The 26,718-nt window shown below is 55.6% G+C and overlaps 2 protein-coding genes across 4 annotated transcripts in view; one reads left to right on the top strand and one right to left on the bottom strand.

Annotated features, from left to right (window-relative positions):
* The window catches only part of PPL (periplakin), a 49,997-nt gene extending 28,364 nt beyond the window's left edge, over window positions 1-21,633 (top strand). The window contains exons 3-22 of the mRNA XM_004373230.1: window positions 854-1,008; window positions 1,987-2,107; window positions 3,728-3,853; window positions 3,940-3,981; window positions 6,936-7,097; window positions 7,186-7,293; window positions 7,849-7,944; window positions 8,874-8,996; window positions 9,106-9,252; window positions 9,989-10,140; window positions 10,285-10,382; window positions 10,538-10,695; window positions 11,302-11,480; window positions 11,566-11,704; window positions 12,549-12,742; window positions 14,079-14,229; window positions 15,654-15,737; window positions 16,772-16,888; window positions 17,991-18,083; window positions 18,900-21,633. Of these exons, the coding sequence (XP_004373287.1) occupies window positions 854-1,008; window positions 1,987-2,107; window positions 3,728-3,853; window positions 3,940-3,981; window positions 6,936-7,097; window positions 7,186-7,293; window positions 7,849-7,944; window positions 8,874-8,996; window positions 9,106-9,252; window positions 9,989-10,140; window positions 10,285-10,382; window positions 10,538-10,695; window positions 11,302-11,480; window positions 11,566-11,704; window positions 12,549-12,742; window positions 14,079-14,229; window positions 15,654-15,737; window positions 16,772-16,888; window positions 17,991-18,083; window positions 18,900-21,566 (5,112 nt within the window). The 3' untranslated portion in view covers window positions 21,567-21,633. The remainder of the gene's footprint in view (window positions 1-853; window positions 1,009-1,986; window positions 2,108-3,727; window positions 3,854-3,939; window positions 3,982-6,935; window positions 7,098-7,185; window positions 7,294-7,848; window positions 7,945-8,873; window positions 8,997-9,105; window positions 9,253-9,988; window positions 10,141-10,284; window positions 10,383-10,537; window positions 10,696-11,301; window positions 11,481-11,565; window positions 11,705-12,548; window positions 12,743-14,078; window positions 14,230-15,653; window positions 15,738-16,771; window positions 16,889-17,990; window positions 18,084-18,899) is intronic.
* Window positions 21,634-22,635: 1,002 nt separating this feature from the next.
* UBN1 (ubinuclein 1) overlaps window positions 22,636-26,718 on the bottom strand; it is a 28,717-nt gene continuing 24,634 nt past the window's right edge. For all 3 annotated transcript variants that reach the window (XM_023728449.1, XM_004373229.2, XM_012554645.2), the window contains one exon: window positions 22,636-24,853. In XM_023728449.1, the coding sequence (XP_023584217.1) occupies window positions 24,804-24,853 (50 nt within the window). In that variant the 3' untranslated portion in view covers window positions 22,636-24,803. The remainder of the gene's footprint in view (window positions 24,854-26,718) is intronic.

Here is a 26,718-nt window from a genome sequence, read left to right as displayed (position 1 = left end):
CCTCTATTGAGGCCTAGTTTGCATATCATGAAATGCTCCCATTTCAAGTGAACAGTTCAGTGATCGTGGTAACGTCACCCAGTGGTACAGCCGTCACCACAGATCAGTTTCAAGACGCTTCCATCCCCCGGTAGCGTCCACTGGCCCATGTACAGTGATCCCCGTTCCCATCCCTGCCCCTGGCAACCACTCATCTACTTCCCCGCCTCTCCCGGCCGTTTCATGTGGATGGAACCCTGGCATAGGTCAGTAGTCTGAGTAATATTCCTCCATTAGCCTGTCTGCCTCTTGTGAAGTAGGTGTTTTTCTTATCCCCATTGTAGAGATGAGGACACTGAGAACAGAAAGGGTACGGGACCCAGCCTTCCAGCCACAGGGACGCCTTGCCACACCTCAACCACAGCCTATTCTTTCCTGCCACAGGACCTTTGCATGGGCTGTTCCCTCTGCCTAGAACAGTCTTCCTGCTCCTTCTGGCTGGACCCGCCTCATTCTTTGTTCTTAGCTGTGTCCCTGGAGCTAAAGCAGCTCCCTCAGATTCCTTGTGTGGTTTGTTTCGTTTGTAAACACTGGACGTGCGTTCATCATGGTGGGGTGTGTCTGCTCCTTCACTGGACGGTGGTCTCCAGGTGGGCGGGGGACAGGTTTCTCCCATTCACAGCCGTGTCCCAGTACCAAGCACGTAGCAGGCGCCTGGGAGTCATGTGCTGAGTGGCTGGAGGAGAAACACTTCCCCAGACCCCTGATGGTGGAGCTGGGCAGCCGTGGGAGCCCCTCACTGGCTTCTCCCTCCAGCGCCCATGGCTCTGCCACCCCCATACCTGAAGTACTGTCTTCTCTCGTGACCTCGTAGGACCTGGCCCAACTGCAGGAGGGCCGGCAGCCAGAGCACCGGGACATGGTCCTGCAGAAGGTGTCAGACTCAGAGAAGCTGCTGTACATGCTGGAGGCGGATGCGGCCATCGCCAAGCACATGAAGCACCCCCAAGGGGACATGATTGCCGAGGAGTAGGTCCCCACTGCTTTGGGCCCTCGGGGAGCCTCTGGGCTCTGAGCCAGGGCAGGAGGGCTGCGGGGCAGTGCCCGAGGGCACTCAGCACTCAGGAGCGACCCTGGAAGGCTGTGGGCAGCTGAGTCAGGGGGACATTTACTGAGGACTAGCCAGATACTGGACGAGGTCCCTGGGTGATGTAAACGGTTAACACCTTGGCCGTTAACTGCGAGGTCCACCCAGAGGTGTCTCAGAAGAAAGGCCTGGCAATCCACTTCTGAAAAACCAGCCGCTGCCAACTGTATGGAGCCCCGTCCTGCTCTGACGTGCAGGGTCACCATAAGTCGGAGCTGGCTCTGCGGCCACTGGCTAACTAGATACCAAACAAAAAAACCCAACCCGTTGCCGTCGAGTTGTTTCCGACTCATACCAGGCACAGGTCAAATGCTTTCCCTGAGCTTCATAATAATCCATTTTGCTGTTGAAGAGACCGAGGCTCAGAGAGCTGGTGTCCCCTGCTCTGGTCACAGTGTGGCTGTGGTTCCCTGAGCCCGCCCACTGTCTGACCTCCAGCTCTTCCCGACCCCGAGGCCCCACCCACCTTCCCAGCACCGAGCTGACTGTGCTTCTGGCTGGCACCCGTGCTTAGGTGGGGAGAAACCACCGTTCACAACCCCTCGGCCGTGCACCCCAGCCCCAGGCAGGCTCAGATCTCTCGGGGCATGGCACACACGGGTCCAGCTGCCTCCCCCAGGGCACAGTGAGCTCTAGAGGGCAGTGGACCTGCCTGGGTCTTCTGGAACCGTCTGTGGTTCTGGGCACACAGTACGCCCTCAGGAAACATTGATGGGGGAGGAAGGTAGAAGGGGAGGTGGGTAGGAGGAGGGGTGGGAGGATGGGCGCAAGAGAGCTGACTGAGTGGAAAGCCCGAGGCCGGGTTCTGGGGGGCTCCTCCACGGGGCCTGCTAACCGGGGTGGCCTCTGTCCCCGCTCAGCATTCGGCAGCTGAAGGAGCGCGTGACTAACCTGCGCAGGAAGCACATGCAGATCTACAACCTGGCGGTGAAGGAGGTGGACCCGCAGGTCAACTGGGTGGCGCTGGTGGACCAGAAGCTGGTACGGCTGGGGCGGGGCCCCAGGGACACAGCTGGGGAGGGGGCCTGTGTGCAGGGAGAGTCTTGTCACTTCACGGGCACACAGTCCTGCCCGGGAGGCTCAGAGAGGCCCGGGGCCAAGATCACACAGAGGAGCAGAGGTTCAGACCCTGCGCCCCATTAGCCAGACCATGCTGCTTCCCAGCAGTCGCTATCCACCCTGGCCCATCAGGGTGGGGCAGCGGCTGGGCTTCTGAGGGAAGTCTGCCCTTCCCATGCCCTTGTGGAGAAGAGCATGGCCACTCAATAGGGTTTCCTCAGTCGGAGTCTTGGCTCCCCACTTGCAGCGGTGTGACCCTGGGCAGCTGCCTCCACCTCTCTGAGCCTCTGCTTCCCCATCTACAAAATGAGGCGATAACTGTGGGCCTCTTAGGTGGTTGTGAGATTAAATGAGAAGACACGTATCAGGATGAAGGCTCAGAAAGTGGGATCGCAGTGGTAAACCTGATGGCCTCTGTTCATTTTTTTGTTTGTAATAATACTGTGTTGTGTTTCCAGTGAAGGTTTACACAGCAGTTGAGGTTCCCATTCAACAGTTTCTACACAGGTTGTTCATTGACATTGGTTACGTTCTTCACAAGGCGTAAACGTTCTTATTATTTCCATTCTGGTTGTTCTGTTTCCATTCATCTAGTTTCCTTGCCCCCTTACCCTCTCATCTTCGTTTCAAAGTTACCAATAAAGTAATTGTTGACCATTTGGTCTCATATAGGTGACTTTTTAAAGTAGCATGGTACGTACAGGTGATACTCATTCTTTTGTGAGCCAGTTTGTTATTTAGCTACAAGGTGACCTCAGGGGTTAGTTTCAGTTCAAGGTTTGAAGAATATTTCAGAGCAGTAGTGTCGAGGAGTCCTCCAGTCTCAGCTAGTCCAGTGGCTCTGTTATTGTTTGTTTGTTTTTAGGAATTTGGGGTTCTGTCCCACATTTTTCTCCCATTCTATCAGGGTCTATTGTGGCCCTGATTAGAACAGTTGGTAGTGGTAGTTGGGCACCATCTAGTTCTTCTGGTGTCTGTGACTGCCTTAACAAAACACGACAAATGAGGAGGCTTAGAAGAGCAGGAATTGATTGTCTCACAGTTCTGGGGACTGCAAATTCGAGACCAGGCTGTTGGCTGTGTTGATTCCTTCTGAGGCTTGAGGGAGAATCTCTTCCATTCTGCCCTCCCAGCTTCTGGTGGCTCCAGGCACTCCTTGGTTTGGAGATGGGCCTTCACGTGGTGTCCTTCCTCTGTCTCCCCATGTCTGCATCTCCTCTTTATAAGGATACTGTAATATGGGATTAGGACCCACCCTGCTTCACTGTGACCTCACGTTAGCTGATAACACTCTGCAAAGACTCTAGTTCCAGACAAGGTCGCATTCATAGGTACCGGGGTTGGGACTTCAGCATATCCTTTTGGGACACAATTCAATCTCTAACAGCATCTCTCCCTGCCTCTCACGGGGCCACTGCATTTACGCCCTGTGAGGAACAGAGCATTGTCCCCAGGTCCAGGGCTGAGAGCTGAGGGTCCGAGGGGTGAGTGGGCAGCCAGGCCCCCGCCTAGCCCCTCCCCCCGTGTTGGCCTTCCACTTAGGACAAGCTGAGCAGCCAGAGCTTCGGGACAGAGCTGCCGCTGGTGGATCACCAGGTGGAGCAGCACAACATCTTCCACAATGAGGTCAAGGCCATCGGGCCCCACCTCGCCAAGGACAGGGACAAGGTGTGTGGTGGAGGTGGGGACCCAGGGAGGGAGGGGGCTCAGGCCCGTGTTGTCGACCTAACCTGTGTCCCTGGCTCTGTCCTCAGGAGCAGAACGGCGAGCTGCAGGCCAAGTACCAGAAACTGCTGGTGAGAAGTTCTCAGGAGGAAGTGTCGCCGTGAAGGGACGCGAGTGTGGGAGGTGACTGGGAGCCCAGAGTCATGGGGACGAGAAGCATCCTTGTATTTCATTAACTTACTGTTAAAAATGATGTGTTAGTTGTTAGTTGCTGTCAAGTCGGTCCCCGACTCTTGGCGACCCCATACACGACGGAACGGGATACTGCCCGGTCTTGCACCATCCCCATGATCAGTTGCAGATCAGACCGTTGTGATCCATAGGGTTTTCATGGGCTGATTTTTGACGTAGATCGCCAGGCCTTTCTTCCTAGTCTGTCTTAGACTAGGAAGCTCCACTGAAACCTGTTTAGCGTTATAGCAACACGCAAGCCTCCACTGACAGACGGGTGATGGCTGCTCATGAGGTGCATTGGCTGAGGATCAAACCCAGGTCTCCTGCGTGGAAGACGAGACTTCCACCACCGAACCACCACTGCCTCGTCAGAATGATACAGGCTTGCAGTAAACATGTCACAGAACAGGAGGGGATTAAGTGAGAAGAGACGGTACCCCAGCCCATTCCTTAGAGGCAGCCCTGTGCTCATGGAAAACTCTGCTAGACCCCGAGGGGTACAGCCTGTCCTAAGGCTTGTTATTTCTTTAGGAAGCACCTACTATGGGCCGAGTGCGGTGCCACGTGCTGTGTATACAGAAGTTTTCTTTTTCCCTTTTTACGACTTTTTAAAAATGCATTCTTTTTTAAAAAAATTAATATACTTTATTTTTTAGAGTAGTTTTAGCTTTACAGATAGATGGAGCCGAAAGGACAGAGTTCCCGTATGCCGCCTCTCGCTATGCGCACGGTCTTCCCTGTTGTTAACATCTTGCGTTCCTGTGGTGCGTTTGTCCCTAGTGCTAAACCGGTACTGATGCATTTTTATGCGCTGAAGTCCATAGCTTACATTAAGATTCACTCTGTGTTGTACAGCCCTGTGGGTTTTGACAAATGCTTAATATCATGTGTCCACCATGACAGTATCATGCAGAACAGTCTCACTGCCCTAGAAATGCCCTGTGCGCCTTCTGTTCACCCTCAGCCCACCCCTGAGCCCTGGCAACCACCGTTCTTCTTACTGTCTGCATAGCTTTGCCTTTTCCAGAAGGTTCTACGGTTGGCATCATACAGTGTATAGCCTTTACAGACTGGCCTCTCTCACTTAGCAGTGTGCATTAAAGACGCCTCATGTCTTTTCATAGGCTTAATGGCTCTCTTTGTTTTTTAATTGCTGAATAATGTTCCCCTGTATGGATGTGCCAGATGCGTTCTTTTTGAAATTGCGTAAGCAGTGCATGCATGCTTTCTTCTGCAAGCAGTTCCAACACCGCAGCCGTGAGAATACAGCGGCAGCATGCTATAGCAGTTAGGAGGCTCCGGAGCCAGCTGCCTGGGTTCGAATCCCAGCTCCCCCACTTCTTAGCGGTGTGAACTTAAGTGGGCTCCTTAGCCTCTGGGAGCCTCAGTTTCCTCATCTGTAGAATGGAGTTACTACAAGTCCCTGTCTGTCTTAGTCCGGGTTCTCTAGAGGAGTAAAACCAATGAAGTGTATCTAGACATATGGAGAGAAATTTACTTCAGTGGCTCACGCAGTTGTGAAGAAATGGCTCACACAGTTGTAGGGGCTGGCAGGTAAGACTACAGGCTGACAGCCTCCGCTGGCTCTTGTGGTTGGTTGCAGGTGCTGATGAACCCAGAATGTGCAGGTCAGGCAACAGGCTGAAGGCCTCTGCTGGCTCACAGGGGTTGCGGGGGTTGGCGAATCTAAAATCTGCACTAAACCAGTTGCCATCAGTTCTGACTCATGGTGACCCCACGTGTGTCAAAGTAGAACTGCTCTCTGTAGGGTTTTCAATGACTGATTTGCTGGAATTGGCTCACCAGGCCTTTCTTCCAAGGCACCTCTGGGTGGACTCAAATCTCCAACCTTTTGGTTAGCAGTTGAGCATGAGGTGAAATGAGCTTTTAAGCCATAAAAAGCCCTGGAGGAACCTTAAATGCATATTGCTAAGTGAAGGAAGCCAGTCTGAAAAAGCTGTGTACTGTCTGAGTCCCAACGAATGCCATTCTGGAAAGGGCAAAACTGTGGAGACGGTAAGAACGGGAAACCGCATGCTAACTGTTGGCACCACAGGGACTACATACATGCTGTTGTCAGGGGCCGTCGAGTCGGTTCCGACTCACGGCGACCCTGTGCACCACAGAGTGAAACCCTGCCCGGTCCTGCGCCACGCTCACAATCGTTATGCTTGAGCCCATTGTTGCAGCCACTGTGTCAGTCCATCTCGTCAAGGGTCTTCCCTTCTTTCTCAGCTTTACCTTCTCCAGGGACTGATCCCTCCTGATAACATGTCCAGAGTATGTGAGGTGACGTCTCACTGTGTTTGCTTCTAAGGAGCATTCTGGTTGTACTCCTTCCAAGACAGACATGTCCGTTCTTTTGGCAGTCCATGGTGTATTCATATACGGAATATACCATAGGCGTGTAGGGGCTGTTACTGTTATACACAAGAAAGCACGAGCATCTCTCTGCCTCCCCTTCCTTCCTGCCCCCACTTCTCAGACAGAACCGAGTAGCAGTTTGCTGCTCTTTCTGGCTCTCTCTGAAGGATTATGATAAGCGGGCAAGTGGAAGCCGTTGCTGCTAGCATTTATTGAGCACTTACTGTATACCATTCCCTGTGCCCTGTAAGGCCAGAGCTATCGTCATCCCTATTTTACAGATGGGTAAACTGAGGCTCTGCTAAAATGTCAGTGCTGTGAGGGTTTTGTGTGTTTTGCTCCCTGCTGTATCCTGGTGCCTGGAGCGATGCCTGGCACTGAGTAGAGGCTCACTAAACGTTTGCTGAATGAATGAATGGGGCTCATGGGCGTCAGGTGACTCGTCCCAGGGCCCAGCCTGTCCTTGCGTCACCCCCGCCACCCACAGGCATTGTCACAGGCACGGCAGCAGCACCTGAGCTCCCTGCAGGACTACATGCAGCGCTGCACCAATGAGCTGTACTGGCTGGACCAGCAGGCCAAGGGCCGCATGCAGTACGACTGGAGCGACCGCAACCTCGACTACCCCAGCCGCCAGCGCCAGTACGAGGTGGGCACTGGGGCTCAGGGGAGCCACAGGGGAGCCAGCAGAGGGCGGCCAGGTGGGGCGCTGAGACCCTGTATGCCCCACACTGTAGAATTTCATCAGCCGGAACCTGGAGGGCAAAGAGGAGAGGATCAACAAGCTGCACAGCGAGGGGGACCAGCTGTTGGCAGCCGAGCATCCCGGGAGGAACTCCATCGAGGTCGGTGCGCTGCGGGAGGGAACAGCCCTCCACCCGTGCCCCCAGCACTTGGGCAGCCCTTGGAGGGTCGTGGTCCTGTGTCAGGCTGTATCCATGTCTGTCTGTCTCTTTCTCTCCCTCTCTCTCCCTGTTTGGCCAGCTCCTTCTTGCTCTCTCTGACTCTTCCCCTCTCTCAGCATCTTGCACCTTTGCCGCGTCCTGTCCCTGGGCCCCAGCGCTTCTGAAGTCCATAGGCCACCTTTGTCTGGGCAGGTGGAGCTCCTGCCTGTCCCTTGTGCGCTGCACAACCTGAGCAACGTACGGGGCAGCCCTGCTGGCCTCTTAGACTGCCCCCCTCTCCTCCTCCCTCCCCAGGTGCCCGGCCCACGGTGACCCCCCAAGCCCTGCCCGTTCCCCAGCCTCTGGGCAGGAGCGGACAGCCTCTGTGAGGGCCACACCCAGGCAGACACCAGATGTCCCTCTCTGACCCACTATTCTCTGGGTCCAGTGCCCTGCCAGGGCCTCCCTTGCACGCTAGCACCCTACCAACCGCGCCTGCCCCCCTCCCTGCCGTAGGCACACATGGAGGCCGTGCATGCAGACTGGAAGGAGTACCTGAACCTGCTCATCTGTGAGGAGAGCCACCTCAGGTTCATGGAAGACTACCACCAGGTACCTGCCCACCTGTGGGAGGAGGCTCAGGACCTGCCAGCTCCCCTGGGGCCTCGGCTTCAGAAGCCTGGCAGGGGCTCCTGGTGCCCAAACTTTCAGTGACGACGTGGGTAGGCCTTATGCGTGCTGGGGGCCCTGTGCATTCTCCCCACGGGGCTGGGGCCTTAGAGTCTGATTCAGCCAGTCATTGGTGGGGGAGAGAAGTGTGTGTTTTTAACAACAGCTGCAGTGGTTCTTAGGACTGGGCAGTCTGGGGGAACTTGGACTTGGGTGTCTGAGTCCTGCTGGGCTGAGCTTCAGGGAGGTCTGTGTTTAGCTTGGGGCATGGGGGGCACAGGGATGACTGCCTGATTCAGAGTTGCTGGCCCTGATGGAAGAATACCAGCTGTGTCAAGTTGACAGTGATCCCAAGTGTGTCAGGGTAGAGCTGTGCTCCAGTTTCCAGTGGCTGATTTTTTGAAAGCAGATCGCCAGGCCTTTCTTCTGAGGTGCCTCTGGTTGGACTCACACCTCCAGCCTTTTGGTTGGCAGCCAAGTGCATTAACCATTTGTACTACCTAGGGAATCTGATGGAAGAACAGGCCAGACGACTTTGGAGAACAAAGCGGGAGGCTTGTCTTCCGTCTGTTGAGAATTGCAACAAAAGTATCATGTCAAGACAGCCTGGCCTAGCACAGAAAGGAACGGGGTAGAGAGGAGAGCCCCAAGCTTGCGGGCATAGATGCGACGACTTGATATGTGGGAGAGGTGGCATCGGAGGGCTGGTGGGTGGGGCTTCCTGGGCCAGGCCCTGTGGATCAGGAGCCTGTGGGTCAGGTGATTGAGGCAACCAGCCCCACCTTTGGGACTGAGCTTGAAGCCACAGCTGGGAGAAGGTCCAGGGCTTCTAGTGGTTTCCTGCCTGTAATGAGGCCACCTGGTCGCCCCAGTTCCACAAAGACGTGAAGGACGCGCAGGAACTGCTGTGGAAAGTGGACTCGGACCTGAACCAGAAATACAGCCCCGACTTCAAGGACCGCTACCAGATCGAGATGCTGTTGCGGGAGCTGGACGTGCGTGATGGGGTTCCCTGTCCCCACCCCAGCCCCCGCCTGCCACCCCCACTCCGCCCCACCTCACCTGGGAGGCTGTGAGTCTCACCCGGCTCCCCCACTCTGTCAGGACCAGGAAAAGGCGCTGGACAAGTACGAGGATGTGGTGCGGAGCCTACAGCAGCGAGCACAGCAGGTGGTGCCCCTCAAGTACCGGCGGGAGACGCCACTCAAGCCCATCCCCGTGGAGGCGCTCTGCGACTTCGAGGGCGACCAGGTGAGCCGCTGCCCTGCGGGCCCAGACCTGCCAGTTTCACATCACTGGGAAGGCCTGGTGGCGCAGTGGTTCAGAGCTCGGCTGCTAACCAGCAAGTTGGCAGTTGGAATCCACTAGCTGCTTCTTGGAAACCCTATGGGGCAGTTCCGCTCCACCCTGTGGGGTTGTTGTGAGTTGAGATTGACTCAGCGGCAATGGGTTTTGGTTTGGGAAGTCTCAGCAGCAGGGTGGCTGCTTCCAAGGCCTCTGGCGATGCTTTCTGGGACCCGCGTCCTCACCTGCCACTGGCATTTCTCTCGTGGGAGACGTGTACCCCCCTCTACCCCAGCTGCCCTGGCCTTAGACTCCCCCGGCGTGGCAGCCCCAGCCATTCCACCAGAGTCCCAGGGAAGGTGCTCATTGGCCTGGCTTGAGTCACATGTCCACCCTAAGCCAATCACTGTGGCTGGGACGCTGCTCTCTTGTGGGCCAGGCCTGAGTTACGTGTCCACCCCAGAGTTGTCGTGGACCTGGACTGTGGAGGGGTGGTTCCCTAAAGGAAGTTGAGGTGGGGTGCTGGGCCGGCAGACCCCGCTGATGTCCCCGCCCAGGCCTCTATATGGTGATGTCTTGGGGTGGGTCTGAGAGATAGGCTAAGAATCCCCAGGTCTGAGAGCGACGGGGCAGGCAGGGAGTTGGTGTGAGCCAGGGTGGGGCTCACGAGTCTTCTGATGGTGTGGCCCGCCCTGCCCTCCAGGGCCTGATCTCCCGGGGCTACAGCTACACCCTGCAGAAGAACAACGGCGAGAGCTGGGAGCTTACGGACAGCACCGGGAACGAGCTGACCGCCCCGGCCGTCTGCTTCATGATCCCCCCCACTGACCCTGAGGCCCTGGCCCTGGCTGATAGGTACAGGGGCAAAGGAGGGAGCTGGTGTGGGCTGGCTGCACCTGGGGGCTTCTTGGGCCCCACTTAGAGGCCTGGGAAGCCTGCCTCTGTGGGTGGCGGGGTGGGTGGGCACCACAGCCCCAGCCCGCTCCTCTGCTCTCCCAGCCTGGTCAGCCAGTACCAGACTGTGCGGCAGAAGGCAGCCGGGAGCAAGAGCGTGCTCCAGCAGCAGCACGAGGTGCTGAAGGCAGAGAACCCTGGAGGTGGGTGCTGGCGGCCGGCCATCTGGGAGGATGGAGGGAGGGCAGGGCCAGGGCTGTGCTGTGGGAGGAGAGGCAGGGGCAGGGGAGGCCGGGCTAGCCCCTCCCTGGCCTCACTTCCCCCTGCGGCCAGCCCTGACCCTGGCTTTCTCCGGCAGATCCCTCTGATCTTCAGGGGCGGCAGCTGCTGGCTGGCTTGGACAAGGTGGCCCGTGACCTGGACCGGCAGGAGAAAGCCATCACAGGCATCCTTCGGCCGCCCCTGGAGCAGGGCCGGGCTGTGCAGGACAGTGCCGAGAGGGCCAAGAACCTCAAGGTACCACCAGGCGGGGGCACAGGCTGGGCGCTGAAGAACTCTGTGCTCACCCCGTCTCAGCCCCACAGGGGTCTGGGGACATTCATGGCAGGTGTTTGATGGGGGCCGCCTGCCACGTGTAACCAGCAGTTCTGTGTCATGGCGATGGCAGGGGTGCTCCTTCCACCTCTGTAGGCGCTGAGGACCCGGGTGAATGGGGACAGTGAGAGTACCTACCGCGTAGGGTTGTCCACAGCTTAGATGAGGTCGTCCGAGTGAAGTGCTCAGAACAGTAAGTGCTTAGCGAGGACCACCTGTTGACTGTTGTCGTCACTATTGCTAGTCACAATCCACCTGCACCAGAGCGCCGAGGGGTGCTCACCAAAAATGCAGGCTCCTGGGCCGGTGCCCCAGAGCCGGCAGCCTCCAGGGCATGGGCCCAGGCCTCTGCATTTCCACCGAGCCTCAACGCTTCTCTCGCTGTCCGTGAGCATGGGGTCCACTGCCCTCTTAGCAAATGCTGGTCTCCTCTTTGTGCCTGCCTGGGCATGTTCTTAGAGGGACAGAGGGTGGTGGGGGCTGCCCGGGTTGGCTGGCTGTGCTGACCGGGGGCTCTGGTCCTTACAGAACATCACCAACGAGCTGCTACGCATCGAGCCTGAGAAGACGCAGAGCACAGCCAAGTGTGAGGCCTTTGTCCAGGCCCTCCCAGGCAGCGGTAGCACGCCCCTGCTCAGGACCCGGGTGGACGACACCAACGGCAAATACGAGCGCCTGGCCCAGCTGCTGGACTCAGCCCAGGAGAAGTGGGTGGCAGGCGGACAGCAGGGGGCCAGGATAGCCGGCAGGGGGCCAGGAGGGCACCCCCTGACTCCTGTCCCCTGTCCTCAGGGTCACTGTTGCCAACTGCCTGGAAAAGAGCCTGCAGCAGGGCCGGGAGCTGCTGGCCACGTACGAGAGCCAGCTCACTCAGGACGACACGGTGCCTGAGAGTGGCCACGCCCTGGATGACAAGAGGCAGGAGCTGGCTGTGAGTCGGGGACCCCAGGGAGCCCTCCTCTGAGGTGGGGGCGGCTTTTGGGCATATCCCATCCCACCACCGCCCTGACAGAAGGGGAAACAGGCTGCGAGTTTCCCCAGCGGCGAGTCTCTCCGTTTTGGGAATGCCTAAAATCAAAACCAAACCCATTGCTGTCACGTCAGTTCTGGCTCAGTGACCCCACGTGACAGAGCAGAACTGCCCTATAGGGTTTCCTAAGGCTGTCATCTTCACGGGAGGTGGTCGCCAGGTCTCTTGTCCTGAGGAGCAGCTGGTGGGTTTGAACTGCTGACCTTTCAGTTAGCAGCCGAGTGCTTAACCACTGCGCCACCAGGGCTCCTCCGGGAATTCCTACGGGGTGTTAAATAGGAAGTTGTGAAGTGGAGGCCTCTGGCTCAAATCCCAGCTGCTCATGTGGTCTGTGTGGCCTGTGAAATTTCAGGAGCTCATTATACTTTGAAATCAAACATCAGCGTAAAAACCCAGGTTTCCAGTGTCTCGCTGAGCATCGATCTGGCCCTTGTGCCCACATGGCAAGTCAGCTAAGCAGAAGGGCTGCGGCCTCCCCTCCGTGGCGTCTGCCCACTGGGCCCCGCACGCGCTGGCCTACCTGCAGCCATTCCAGGCTGTGCCCCCTCTGTAGCCCCTTCCTCAGGACACAGCAGGAATGAACGCCGGGTTGGAGGAGAGGCCCAGAGGCATCCATGGGTCCTTCCTGCTTCCAGGCTTGCACACCCTCCCAAGCAGGGGTCCCAGCACCTCAGGCAGAGTGCTTGCCCTGCGCTCCAGGAGCTCTGACCACGGTGCCCACCCTTCCTCCCTCCCCACCGGGCAGGCCATGGCCTCTGACCTGCAGGCCAAGAAGTCCCTCCTGGATGAGGCCGAGCAGAACCTGCAGACGGCCAAGCAGTGCTCCAGCTCGCTGGCCAGCCGCTTCCAGGAGCACTGCCCCGACCTCGAGCGCCAGGAGGCTGAGGTCCACAAGCTGAACCAGCGCTTCGACAACCTGTGCCAGCAGATTGACCGCAGGTGAGTGAGGTGGCCAGTGGGTGGGCGGGGGTGGCAGGGATGAGGAAGCAGCCTCGGGCTGAGCCGGTCTGCCTTGAAACTGTGAAGGTAGGAATCCTCCAGAAGCCAGTGAAGGCTGTTTGTTTAGTCCCTAAGTAATTTTCTTTCTGAAGAAAGCAATATACACGCGAAGAAACTCAAACGGTGATTATATTGGTCCCTCTCCTTCCCAAGGTAAGGAGGTTACCAGTTTCTTATGTATCCTCCCCAAAATATTCTATAAGAGCACGGATGGATGGATGGATCGGTGGATGGACAGGTAGAGACACATGAATAACAACATACCGAATATACTGCATCTTGTTACTTTTCCTGTCGTATATTGCACTGGCCTCATAAAATGAGTCAGTAGTAATTCCCTCCTCTTGTTTCCTGGAAGAGTTTGTGTAGAAGCCATAGTCCTTCTTCCTTACACACCTGGTAGAATTGACCAGTGAAGCCGTCTGGGCCTGCAGTTTTTTGTGTGTGGGAAGGTTTTTAACTACAAATGGAATCTCTGATAGATACAGGACCATTCGGGTTATCTAATTCTTCTTGAGTTCACTTTGGTAGTTCGTGTCTTTCAAAGAATTTGCCCGTTTCATCTAAGTTGTTGAGTTTATTGGCATAAGGTTGTTCGTAACACTCTTCCCCTTTTTAACATCTGTAGGATCTGAGGTGTTATCCCCTCTCATTCTTATTACCTTCTTTTTGTTGTTGTATTTGTGTTGTTGTTTTCTCTGATCAGTCTGTCTGAGGCTTATCTTGTATTAAGATCGTTTCAAAGAACTAGCTTTTGATTTCAATCATTTTTCTCTGTTTTCTACTTCATTGATTTCTGCTCTTTGTCATTTGTTCTTCTTTTTCTTCAAGGTAGAAGCTTAGATTGTTGAGATTTTTCTTTTTTTCTAATAAGCTTTTTAATGCTATGTATTTCTCTCTAAGCACTGCTGTGGCTGCATCCCACAAATACAGATATTTTTATTTTCAGTGAGTTCAAAAGATTTCCTAACTTTTCCTTGCGATGTCTCCTTTGACCACGAGTTATTTAGACCCTACTATATTGCACGTATCTTTGCAAGTCACTACAGAGACCTACCTTGTTTTTTACGAAGGCTATGAAGTGCTCCAACTTAACATTCCGTAATTTATTGAATTCGTCGCTTTCTGGTGTTTAGGTTATTTCCAGTGAAATTACCTTTTCTTTCCTTTTTAAAGAAATGCGGACAGACAGCCTCTTTTAAAAGGGTTCCGAGGTGGCTTCCAGTGAGGCACCTGCTCCCCGTGGCAGAGGCCTGAGTGGCTTTTCCTCCTGTAGGTCCCAGAGCCTGCAGAAAGCCAAGGCCGCTTACGATAACTACCGCAGTGGCTATGACCATGTGCTCAAGTTCCTGTCCGACAGCCCCAGTTACGAGCCCCAAGAGACAGACAGCCTCGGCCAGATGGAGACCAAGCTAAAGAATCAGAAGGTAAGGAGGCTTCTGCTTTTGCAGATGTATGGTGGCAAAGGGAGGGTCGGAGGCCAATAAGCCCTTCTCTGGGGAGGGGAGCCAGGCCCCCAGGAAGTAGAGAGGCAGTGGTAGCTGACGGCCTTGGCAGGAACGAGGCAGAGCCTGGCCCAGCTGTCCTGCTGGACCTTGGCCCTACCTGGTGCCCAGCACCCCATTCTCTTTGAGACCGGAATTGTGCCTACCCAACCCTCCTTCCTCAGTGTCCAGCACAGGGCCTGGCCCAGACTGGACACTCGATGAAGGCTGGCTGAGTAAGACAATGGCACAGAAGCACCAGAGCAGCCCTGGTGGGAAAAAATCCTGTTGTTTTGGAGTCCTGCCTCCTCAGAAGGCAGCCATGCCTTGGGGTTGAGCACCGGAATCAGCCTAGACTCAAGGCCCACTCCATCGCTCGTCAGCCATGTCCCCGTGGGCAAGTTTCTTACCCTACTGTGCCTCAGTTTCCCCATTCCTGAGCTGGAGATAATGATGGTACTTACCTCATAGGATTATTTGAAGATTGAACGAGAAGATTTAAATATGATGTCAGAACAGTTAGAACACGAGTTTATTGGTAAGGGTCTTCTTGGCCTTTCCTCACAGTGCCTCAAGACTGATTTTTGTATGGACAAATGAGTACAAGGAAGCCACCGAGTCGATTTCCACTCAGAGTGACCCTATAGGACAGAGCAGAACTGCCACACAGGGTTTCCAAGGCTGTAATCTTTATGGGAACAGGCAGCCACATCTTTCTCCCGCAGAGCAGCTGGTGGGTTCAAACCGCCGACTTTTCGGTTAGCAGCTGAGAGCTTAATCACGGCGTCACCAGGGTGCCATACTTCATACAAGAGAAGAATAATTGCAGATTCTAAGGAATCCAGCTACTCTACTGTCTTGGTCATCTAGTGCTGCTGTAACAGAAATACCGCAAGTGGGCGTTGTAACAGACAGACATTTATTCTCTCACAGTTTAGGAGGCTGGAGGTCCGAATTTAGGGCTCCAGCTCTAGAGGACGGCTTTCTGTCTCTGTCGGTTCTGGGGGAAGGTCCTTGTCTCTTTGAGCTTCTGCTTCTGGGCAGTCTTCTGTGCTTGGCTCTGGGGGAAGGTCCTTGTCTCTCCTGAGCTTCTGTTCTTCATGTGCTTGGCATCTCTCTTCCCCCGTCTCTCTCTGCTTGCTTAATCTCTTTTATGTCTCAAAAGAGACTGACTCAAGATATACCCTACGCTAATCCTGCCTCATTAACGTGACAAAGACAACCCATTCCCAAATGAGATTGTCACCACAGGCGTAGGCGTTAGGATTTACAACACACATTTTTAGGGGACACCATTTAATCCATAACATCTATCAAGTGAGTTTTTTTGTTTTACTTTTGATTTTTAAAATCTCTGTTGTTTACAGAACCTGCTAGATGACATTGCAAGCAGGGAACGGGAAGTACAGAAAGTCTGTGCCAATTCCCAGCAGTACCAGCAAGCTGTAAAGGTGAGATGTAAAACGCTGGCCCCAGCACAACACAGCAGGTACCTCTCTACACCAGGGGAGCTAGGGAGAGCGGCGCCCGGCTCTGGCAGGTTGATGAGTAACTGGTTAGGCTCACACCCTGCCGGTGGCCGTGTAAACGGCACAGCCCTTTTGGAAAACAGGATGGTACTAGGCACCAAAAGCCCTAAAAGGATTTTATACGCTTTGTACCAGTAAACTCTTTGGGGAGATTTACCCTAAAGGAGAAAGTACAAAAGAACCATCATGCAGGATAAACACAATTGTTGTAACAGCATTATTGATAATAGCCAACTAGAAACAAAAATGTAAAAACAAGCTAGAAATAACCTACGTGCCCAAGAGCAGAGGAGCGGTTAGGTCAATCATCGTACGTCCACTAGATGGATTATAAAGTTATCACACTGATGACCATGAAGATGAGGTGGTGGCAACACGAGAAGAGGCGTATGTTTGATGTGAAGTGGAGACAGTGGGATGTCGGCATCTCCGGGCACCTGGGCAGCATCGGGGGCAAACCCTGGAGCAGGTGGCAAGGGCGGGGGGATTGTGGGCAGACCTTTTCCTTTCCTCGCCTGTTTTTCGGTGGTGTAGCGATGCCCGGCAGATGCAGTAATAATTTTCAGGCTCTCCTGGCACTTAACAAAGAGTGCAGCTGGGAGAAAGACCTGTGCAGATTATCAGACCAAAACAAAGAACCAAACCCGTTGCCGTCGAGTTGATTCCGACTCATAGCAACCCTATAGGGGACATAGTAGAACAGCCCCATGTGGGTAGAACTGCCCCATACGGTTATCAAGGAGCAGCTGGTGGATTCCAACTGCCGACCTTTTGGTTAGCAGCCAAGCTCTTAACCTCTGTGCCTCCAGGGCTCCGATTATCAGACCAGTGTGGTTTAAAGACTCAGTCACCCCATGGCAAAGGCCAGGGCTTGGGTCAGCTGGAAGGGATGTGAGGACATTCTGGTCTCTTCTTACTTGCTCTTATCTGTTCTCTGAAATGTCTCTCTCACCCAGGACTACGAGTTAGAAGCAGAGAAACTAAGGTCCCTGCTCGACCTGGAGAATGGAAGGAGCAGCCACGTGAGCAAGAGGGCGAGGCTGCAGTCTCCGGCCGCCAGAGTGAAGGAAGAGGTGAGCTGTGCCGGTGTCTGGGTGGCGAGGGGAGGGGCGGGCTGCCTGGCTCCCCAGGGCCCTGCAGGCGGGCCTCTGAGATGCACACACAATAGGGAGACTGGGCTGAGTGCCCCCCCAGGGAGCAAACAGGTTGGGTAAAAGGAGAGAATGAGCTCATTCTAGGACGCTGACATCAATAGGCCTACAGCGACACCCGGCAGGGGGAGGCATCCGGGCCCCAGGGTGGCTGTGGGGGGCTCCTGCGTTGGTGGCCCTCATTAGATACCCAGGAGAAGGGCGGACGTTATTAGTTCTTCCCGTGCACCGGAAAATTAAGGCTCACAAAAGGTGGAGACTGGCTCGGGGTCACGAGGGCCAAGACCCAGATCTGGGCTCTCTGACTCTGAATCAGTTTTCTCTCCACTCCAGAGACTACAGGAGAGCTCCAGGTATCAGTGGGCAAGAAGCTACCCCTCAGTTCTAACAACTGTCAGATTTTATTAAAACTTATTATAGAGCTACGCTCATTAAAACTGTGATACTGGGCCAGAGAAAGAGAATTAAAACAATGGAACAGTTTAGAGGGTTAGCAAATCCAGTTGGGAGAATTTGATAGCGGTGTCATTAAAAATGAATGAGGTAGGTCTACCTTGAGCATTATGCTCTTTTAAGAACTACCTATATGGGATCAAAGTGACAACAGCGACTCGGAAGATTAGATAGGAAACTTAGGGGGCAGTGAGTGTATGTTGATGGGGGAGGAACAACTCCGGAGGGTGACAGTGGTTGCACAATTCAAAGAATGTGATCAGTGTCACTGAATTGTATGTGTAGAAATGACTGAATTGGTGTATGTTTTGCTATGTATGTTAACAACAAAATAATTTAAAAAAAATGAATGAGGTAAATATAAACAATTCAACATATGATTTAGGGACAACAGTGTAACTGTTTGGAAAGTCTTTAAAAAAAAAAAAAAAAAAAAAACCACAGCAGCAGCAGCTATGCCTCTAACACCTGAACACCAGACGCCAAACGCTGTGTGCAGGTTTCCCAGCTCTTTCCCATTAGCCTGCAGACTTCTGTTTGCTGACTGTGCTCCTAAACGCCTTCCCTGCAGGAAGCCGCTCTTGCTGCCAAGTTCACGGAGGTCAGTGCCGTCAACAGACAGCGGCTGCAGAATCTGGAGTTCGCGCTGAATCTCCTGAGACAGGTAACCAATCTCAGCCAGAGATGCCACTGAAACCACTCTCACGAGCCAGGTGAGAAAGACTCACTCTGCCTCGGAGACACAGCCTGTGAATTCAGGGGACTGCCGCTTGCTGGCGTCTCCGGGCAGTGCCCGGGCAGACGCTGGGCTGAGCCACTGCTCCTGAGGCCATGGAGGGCGGTGAGGGTTCTCATGTCCTTAAGTCAGTAAACATCTGCCCAGTGCCTGGTAAACATTAACTTAGTTTTTAAAGTCCATAATGTTTATGACAACATTGTAATAGTAAGAACCTAGAAGCGCCTCAGCATTCCTGGGCAGTGGGCTAGTTAAGTAAATCGTGGCCCGTGCGTACAGCGGAAGGCTGCATACTGTAAAATAATGAAGTAGCGCGCTGTGCCGATGTGGAATTACCTTCACCTACTCAGTTCGGCAGGCGGGGTGCGGCACAGGAGACCACCATTCGTGGGGGAGAAGCAAACGTGGGGTGCACGCTGAGGGCATACGTGCTGTGTGTGCACAGAAAAATACCTTGGGGTGACAGGCTGGCCTCGGGAACGGGGCCGAGGGGGACACCGCTGCTGCACTCGTCTTCTGTGGCTTTAGCCTGTGACCAATGCATTTTAGAAACCCAAGCTACTGGTTTCACCTTCCCAAAAGTAACCCGAGAACGGGACTGATGGGAGCCCACGCTGGGGGAGTCCTTTGGGACCTCAGGACAGCCAGTCTGACCCATTCCCAGGTGGCCCAGATCAGCTCTGACTTGGGGGCACGGCCGCCCGAGAGCCCGGCTTTAACCGCATTTTGTCTTCTCCATCCCAGCAGCCAGAAGTGGAAGTGACCCATGAGACACTGCAGGGGAGCAAGCCGGGGTCCGGGGCAGAGGAGACCTGGAAGATTAGGAAGGAGCTGGATGAGGAGACCCAGCGGCGGCAGCAGCTGGAGACTGAGGTCAGGAGTGCCCAGCAGGAAATCCTGACCTTGCAGAACCGGGAGCCTCAGGAGTCGGTGGTGAGGAAGGAGGTGCTGAAGAAGGTGCCGGACCCCGCACTGGAGGAGAGCTTCCGGCAGATGCAGTGCACCCTGGCGGAGGAGCAGCACAAGAACCAGCTGCTGCAGGAGGAGCAGGAGGCGCTGCGGGCGCGGCTGCGGGTGCTGGAGCGTGAGGCCGGGGGTGGCGTGGGGCAGGAGTATGTGGTCAAGGAGGTGCTGCGCATTGAGCCTGACCGGGCCCAGGAGGACGAGGTCCTGCGGCTCTGGGAGGAGCTGGAGAGGCTGCGCAGGCAGAAGGGCACGCGGGAAGCAGAGGTGGCCCTGCTGCAGCAGCGCATCGCGGCCCTGGCGGAGGAGAAGGGCAGGGTGCAGGAGAAGGTCACGGAGAAGGAGGTGGTGAAGCTACAGAACGACCCCCAGCTGGAGGCGGAGTTCCGGCAGCTGCAGGAGGACCAGCAGCGGGAGGGCCGGCTGCGGGAGAAGCAGGAAGAGGAGCTGAGCTTCCTGCAGAACAAGCTGAGGAGGCTGGAGAAGGAGCGGGCCATGGCCGAGGGCAAGATCACCGTCAAGGAGGTGCTCAAGGTGGAGAAGGACCTGGCCACCGAGAGGGAGGTCAGCGACCTCAAACGCCAGTACGGGGACGAGGCCGCCAGGGCGCGCGCCCAGCAGAGGGAGAAGACGGAGCTCCTCCGGAAGATCTGGGCCTTGGAGGAGGAGAATGCCAAGGTGGTGGTGCAGGAGAAGGTGCGGGAGATCATCCGGCCAGACCCCAAGGCCGAGAGCGAGGTGGCCAACCTCCGCTTGGAGCTGGTCGAGCAGGAGAGGAAGTACAGGGGGGCCGAGGAGCAGCTGCAGAGCTACCAGAGCGAGCTGGAGGCACTCCGGAAGCGGGGCCCCCAGGTGGAGGTCAAAGAAGTGACCAAAGAAGTCATCAAGTATAAGACGGACCCCCAGATGGAGCAGGAGCTCCAGAGGCTCAGGGAGGAGATCGTCGACAAGACCAGGCTGATTGAGAGGTGCGACCTGGAGATCTACCAGCTGAAGCAGGAGATCCAGTCCCTGAAAGACACCAAGCCCCAGGTGCAGACCAAAGAGGTCGTCCAGGAGATCCTCCAGTTCCGGGAAGACCCCCAGACCAAGGAGGAAGTGGAGTGTTTGAGGGCGAGGCTGTTGGAAGAGCAGAAGCAGCAGGTGGACCTCGAGAGGGAGAAGGCGTCGCAGGAGGAGAAGATCAAAGAGAAGCAGGAAGAGCTCTCCCGGGTGAGGGAGAAGGTGGTGCAGCAGGAGGTGGTCCAGTACGAGGAGGACCCGGGCCTGCGGGCCGAGGTGAACTCCTTCACCGAGAGCATCGACATGGAGCTCCGGCAGATCGACAACCTCCGCAGGGAGCTGCGGCGGCTGCAGCGGCGGCGCAGTGAACTCGAGCGGCAGCTGGAGGAGCTGGAGCGCGAGCGGCAGGTGCGCAGGGAGGCCGAGCTGGAGGTGCAGCGCCTGAAGCAGCGGCTGGCCGACCTGGAGGAGGAGGAGGGCGAGGCCCGTGAGAAGGTGACCCTCAAGCAGAAGTTGGTCCTGCAGCAGGACCCCCAGCAGGTCCGGGAGCACGCCCTGCTCACGCTCCAGCTGGAGGAGGAGCGGCACCGGCGTCAGGTCCTGGAGAGCGAGCTCGAGACCCTGCGGAAGAAGCTGTTCAGCCTGGAGAAGATGGAGGTCAAGGAGAAGGTGGTCTTCTCCGAGAGCGTCCAGGTGGGAAAGGGCGACACGGAGCGAGAGATCCAGAAACTCAAGGGCAGCTTGGAGGAGGAGAGCCGGAGCAAGAGGGAGCTGGATGTGGAGGTGAGCCGGCTGGAGGCCAAGCTGTCCGAGCTGGAATTCCACAACTCCAAGTCGTCCAAGGAGCTAGACTTCCTGAGGGAGGAGAACCACAAGCTGCAGCTGGAGCGGCAGAACCTGCAGCTGGAGACCAGGCGGCTCCAGTCGGAGATTGAGATGGCAGCGATGGAGACGTGGGACCTGAGAAGCCTGTCGGCAGTGGACGCCGGGCTGAGCCTGGACTCCAGACTGCGCTCCCTGGAGCGAGAGCTGGAGGAACTCAAGAGGCTCTCCAAGGACAAGGACGTTGAGATCGACGAGCTGCAGAAACGCCTGGGCAACGTGGCCGTCAAGCGGGAGCAGCGGGAGAACCACCTGCGGCGCTCCATCGTGGTCATTGACCCCGACATGGGCCGCGAGCTGTCCCCAGAGGAGGCCCACCGGGCAGGCCTCATCGACTGGAGCATGTTTGTGAAGCTCCGGAGCCAGGAGTGCGACTGGGAGGAGATATCGGTGAAGGGCCCCAACGGGGAGTCCTCGGTGATCCACGACAGGAAGTCCGGCAAGAAGTTCTCCATCGAGGAGGCCCTCAAGAGCGGCCGGCTGAGCCCGGCCCAGTATGACCGCTACATCAACAAAGACATGTCCATCCAGGAGCTGGCCGTCCTGGTGTCTGGGCAGAAGTAGGCCCCGCGCTTCCACCAGTCGCTTCTCGGTGGCCGACCCTCTCCTACCCACGACCCTCCTGGGTGTCTTGTCTCTGGCCCCGTGTACCCTCATGCAGTCTCCTCTGCGAAGCTGAGCACTGTACCCATGCCTCACCACCAGGCTACTCAGAGCACCCCTCTCCGACAGTGACTCGCCCTCAACTGTCACCAGCCCGGGGGTAACTCACTGTGCCCTATGATGATTTGACAGCTGCGATGCCCTTCTTTTTCCTATTTCCTGCACACTCCTTTCAATAGACTCCTTGTGTGATGCCTGGAAACAATCCGCAATCTACTAAAGCAGAAGCCGACCAAGGCGGGTGAGCCTGCCCCACGCGGCTCGGGCCTGGCATACCAGATGGCCCAGCTCTAGGGCGGAGGGACCCTCTTCCCACACACCTGTCCCTGACCCAGGGACTCAGCCACCAGGGCCCTGACCAGCACTCACACTCTCTGGGCCTCTGGCTGAGAACCAGCTTTCCGTCAGAGTGGCCTCCTGGGGAGTTACCCTGCTCGCAAGGCACAGCTGGGCTGTCTGCCAGCAAAGGCTCAGAGAGACCAGAACCGCGTCTGGCCCTCGGTGCTAGAGTGAAGGTGAATTGTCAGCCAGATGTCTCCAAAACATGCACCAGAGATCGTCCTACGGCTCTGAAATGAAAAGACTATAATAGCGGATTGTGCTGCTGTTAGCCCGAGTCTCAGTGCCTTACCCTCACACGTCTTGCTTATCTCCTTGGTATTTAGGTATGCAAAACAGCTGACTTTTCACCAAATGAATTTCTGGGTCTGTAGCGCACGCACTGTGTAAGAAAATGAGAAGTAATGGGGAGCTCTATTTATAGTGCGAAAATAAAAACCTGGTGGCTTGGTTCTCATTTCATTGTAAGCGTGTTTTTTCCTCTTTTGCATGTGAAGCATATCCTCCCCACCCCCCACTCCCTCCTGGCTTTCAGCCAAGGTGGGTATTCCATATATACCAGCTTCTGTGGGAGAAACAATTACTTGCAGATATAGTAAAAAGAAAAGAAAAAAAAAGGGAACGTTTTGGAAACCTTGAAACAATTTATTGAGTTACTTTATACAAGATGAACAATTTCCACACCACCCCCTAACACCAACATAACCGCTGCACAAAAGCCACAGCCCTTTCACACCTCAGTGCTCAGGCAATGCCTGCCGAGCAAACCCCTGCAGCCGCCGCGGCCCCAGGCCCAGAGCCACCCGCCTTCCGCGGTGGCCAGGGCCTGCAGTTCTGCCTTGCCGTGGCTGTTGAAGTCATTCACTCTCCCGTTACCACAAATAAAGCATAAACAAGAAAAAGAAATCTCATAAACTCCCCATCAAAGAAACGTTTCCCTGAGGCAAGAGGCATCGCTAGATTCCTAAAAACGAGGGTACTCCGCTCCAGCTGCACACTCGACGGTACAGGGAGGAGGGAGCGTGGGGGGCGGGGGGCTGGACTGTGCCTGGGGTGGTCGAGGCACACAAGCCTGGAGAACCCCCACTGCTCAGCATTCCCTGGTGGCTCTGAGCTCAGCAACACAAATCTCTTCTTTGGCTCTTTTGCTACTACCTAAGACTATTCTGTAAACAAACTGGAATCCGAGTTGCAAAAAATAAAGGGATACGGAATCCACTTAGCCCAATGTGAAACGCATATTGGTTCTCCTGTTTTTAAAAAAAAAAAAAGAGCAGAGGCCTGGCTGAGTGCTGACATGGGCCTGGCTCCCCGAGGGAGGCCGGCACACCTCTGCATGGCAGTGAGCTGCTGAGTGTGCATCCCAGGGGTCAGATACCACGAGCAGCTATAGTGTGTTCACACGCGTGTGCACTCTGAGGACTCCACTCACTGTCCCCACGCGTGACATAACCTAGCTGCAGCTGTCGGCCCCACACACCCATGGCGCGGACCGCACAGGCACGGGCCAGCGCCCTGAGACTCCAGGAAATAGCACTGGCTGAGCGTGAACGCTTGGTGATCTAGGATCTGGAATGACTGTCCTTGTCTGTCTCTGACCTACTCTCTGAGCTCATCCACGTGTCACCCTTCAAGTAACTCACAGCCTCACCCCCAAGAGAGCCCCGGGATGTCAAGGCCTGTGTCTGCGGGACAGACGCTTCCTGGGCCAGTGACTGCAGCTCTGTCTAAGAGTGATTTCCAAGAAAAAAACTTAAGTGGAATGTCTACCGTGACTTAGAACCCCTCGTCCCCTCTGTCCACCAAGACAGGGCTTTGAGGCTCTGGAGTCCACCTATATAAACTCTGGAAAAACAGCTGGGGCCCTGGCTGAATTGGGAACTGGGTTTTTGAGGCCCACATGACCTTCCAGTCAGGGCGGCACAGATTATGATGTGCAACCCTAAAAAACTCAAATAAAACTGGCTATGTCTTGACTACAGACATGTCTTTACAAAGAACTTCATCTGAGACGCGCTCAGGGCTGAAATGGATGCGTGCGGTCTGATTCTGCTCCACCATAAAGGCACTGGGATTATGTCTTCCTACAACATGACATGCGAGCCACAGTCCCACTCCGTCCAATGCATTTCATGGGGACGATGAAAACTGAGCCAAAAATAAGTGTCTTTAAAAATCCTATCACAATGGGTGAACCTACAAAGGTCTCTTCTCTACAAGAGCTTCTCTGTCATGCTCAGAGGAGAGACCGGCCCCCACAATGAGCATACACCAGGTGTTCTCAGTGTCCCTCAAAGGGACAAGGTCATCTCCCAGCTGTGGCTTCAGCCCAGGTTTCTGTCCTGTGGGGCACACGGCCTGAGGACAGACGGACACCATGGCCATGGTGGGGATCCTGCTGTGGCCAGAAGGAGCCCCGGCCAGTAGGGCGCCATGAGGTACTCTGACCAAAGGCCAAGGGTCGGGCAGATTGGAAACGCAGGTGTGCAAACTCATCTGCCGCACCACTGGAGCCAGTCACCACGGGCTCCCGCAGGGCCCAGCACGCCCCTCGACCACTGCCCAGTGACACAGCCATGAAGCCCGGAGCACCAGGTAAGTAAGTGCTTCTTGAAGAGCAGGGGGCTGCTCCCCTAATCGGACGCACGTCACACGTGCCAAGAAATGCTCCCTTCAAAGCACACACCTCCTGCAGAAGAAAACCAGTTTGCAGAAAGCACAGTGAACGTCCAATTTCTGAGACCTACACGTTCAGCTTCCACCCAGACCCAAGTTGGTCAAGCCCTTCTGCTGAAGAGGTCACAATTTCCGTGGTACACTGGGCGCTTTCCCATGAAGCTGAGAAGCATCTGAAAAAGAGTAAGCAAAAACAGGACACACAACCTTCAGGATCTCGGCTTCTCTTAAGGGCCCCCCTTAAAGTGAGCCAAGGGGATCACTTCTGAAGCAGCGAAAGCCCCCACATGCTGAGCATTCTAGGCTCAACCAAGGCAGAAGGCGCCTGCCAGTGGTTTTCTGCATGCACTGGGACTCACAGCAGGCTTCAGTGGGCATGGGACACTGAGCACCATGAGGCAGGAAGCTGCTGAGTACCACATTCACAGAGCTGTGACTCCAGGCCACTCGGGCCACTCAGTCCTCCAGCCGCAACCACCACCCCACAGCAGGCTGGGCTCTCATGTGAGGCCTGGCCGTCCCAGGGAACTCCAGGTGGCACCCGCTGTTCTCTTACCACCCAAGGCCCCTCGGGCATGTGGAGCCAGAGCTGCAAGAGCACTAGCATTGAGAGTGCACAGAGCCAAGAGAGGAAGCAAGCAGACAGCCACAGAGCTGGGATGAGCAGGCAGCTTTCCACTACAGCCACTGGGTTTAACTCTACAACCTGACCACAGCTCAGCAAGATACGCTTACTCAGACAGCCTGCTTTAGTATCACTGCTTTTCTGGTAAACAGCCTTTTAATGCCCAAAGAAAAATAGGAAAGAAATGGTACAAGAAAACAATCTTTTATGTTTTTTAAACTAAAAATACCACAGACGAATAACTATGTTTCCAAGGGCTCTTCAATTATTTTCTCTCCTTGAAAAACTAGTAACGTTTCCAGAACCACGCAGAGGCTTCGCAATGTCTAAAACACCACCAGCGCCCACCTAGGAGGCTCTGTCGTTCCCTCAATTAGACTCTGAACTATAGGGGTGGCCCCAGGGTGTGGAGTCAGCCCACTGCATGTTACTTTTTCTCCGGCAAGGCAGAACCTCCACCTGGGAGACTCCTGCCCGGCAGCAGGCCGAACGTCACCCCCACAACACGGCTCCCGAGGAGCCCACGTCATAGGAGAGGCACGGAAAGACTCGGGAGAGTCAGGGGCTGAGCGCTTAGGGCCACTACCACACACTCGGGCCCGGGGTTTCTCATCTCTCATCTCCCTGGTGCCACAAGCCCACCAGCGTTACCTGGGGACCCACTTCCTCAAGAGTGGGCCTGCCCTGACCACTATAGCCCCTCTGCTCGTTTCTGGAGCAGGTCCAGGGAAGTAAGAAGAACAGGAGGTCATAACCAAACACCAGGAGGTTGAGCACCAGCCCTGCACGTGGCGTGGGAGAGCACCAGGGCTCGCAGCCCGGCAGGCCAATTGCTTCACACAGGGGAGCCAGCTGGGCCGTCCTCTCACGTGCTCCCTCCATGTCTGAGAGCCCAGGGCTCTGAGAGGCTCCTGATTTCTCAAGGCCACTGTGCCACAGGGAGGAAAGGCAGGAGAAGACGGAGTGCCAGCCACGGCCCTGCCGCGCTCAGTCCCTGTGTGGACAGAGGTTTTACAGCTGAACTGAACCTGAAGCTGCCCCTTGGACCTGTCCAATGTCAGAACTTAAGGTGCTCTCCTGAAGGCGCCCCGTCATCTCCCTCTGCTGTCTGGACTTTCCCTCTTATTTAAACGCAGCTCAGAGGCCTTGCGGCAGGCCGAGCAACTTCCATTTAAAGGCCTCGTAGTGCCCCAGCTGGCCCCTGGGGAGACGCACCGTGGCCCTTCTATTCTGGTTTAACTGAAATAAAGAGGAATATCTGAGTTCAGGGCTGGGAGCTCCTCTGCCTCCTACCCAGGCCACCACGACTTCCTCTGTGACAACAGCCTATGGTCATACAGGGTGACAGTCTAAGAAACGAGCCTGGCCCAATGGTGGTTCCAGGGTGGGGACCAGGGGAAAAGTCAGAGTGGC

This window comes from Trichechus manatus, unplaced genomic scaffold (genome assembly GCF_000243295.1).
Source record: "Trichechus manatus latirostris isolate Lorelei unplaced genomic scaffold, TriManLat1.0 scaffold00024, whole genome shotgun sequence".
NCBI lineage: Eukaryota > Metazoa > Chordata > Mammalia > Sirenia > Trichechidae > Trichechus > Trichechus manatus.
Note: the sequence above shows the minus strand (reverse complement) of the source record. Positions and strands in the feature narration are given on the sequence as shown.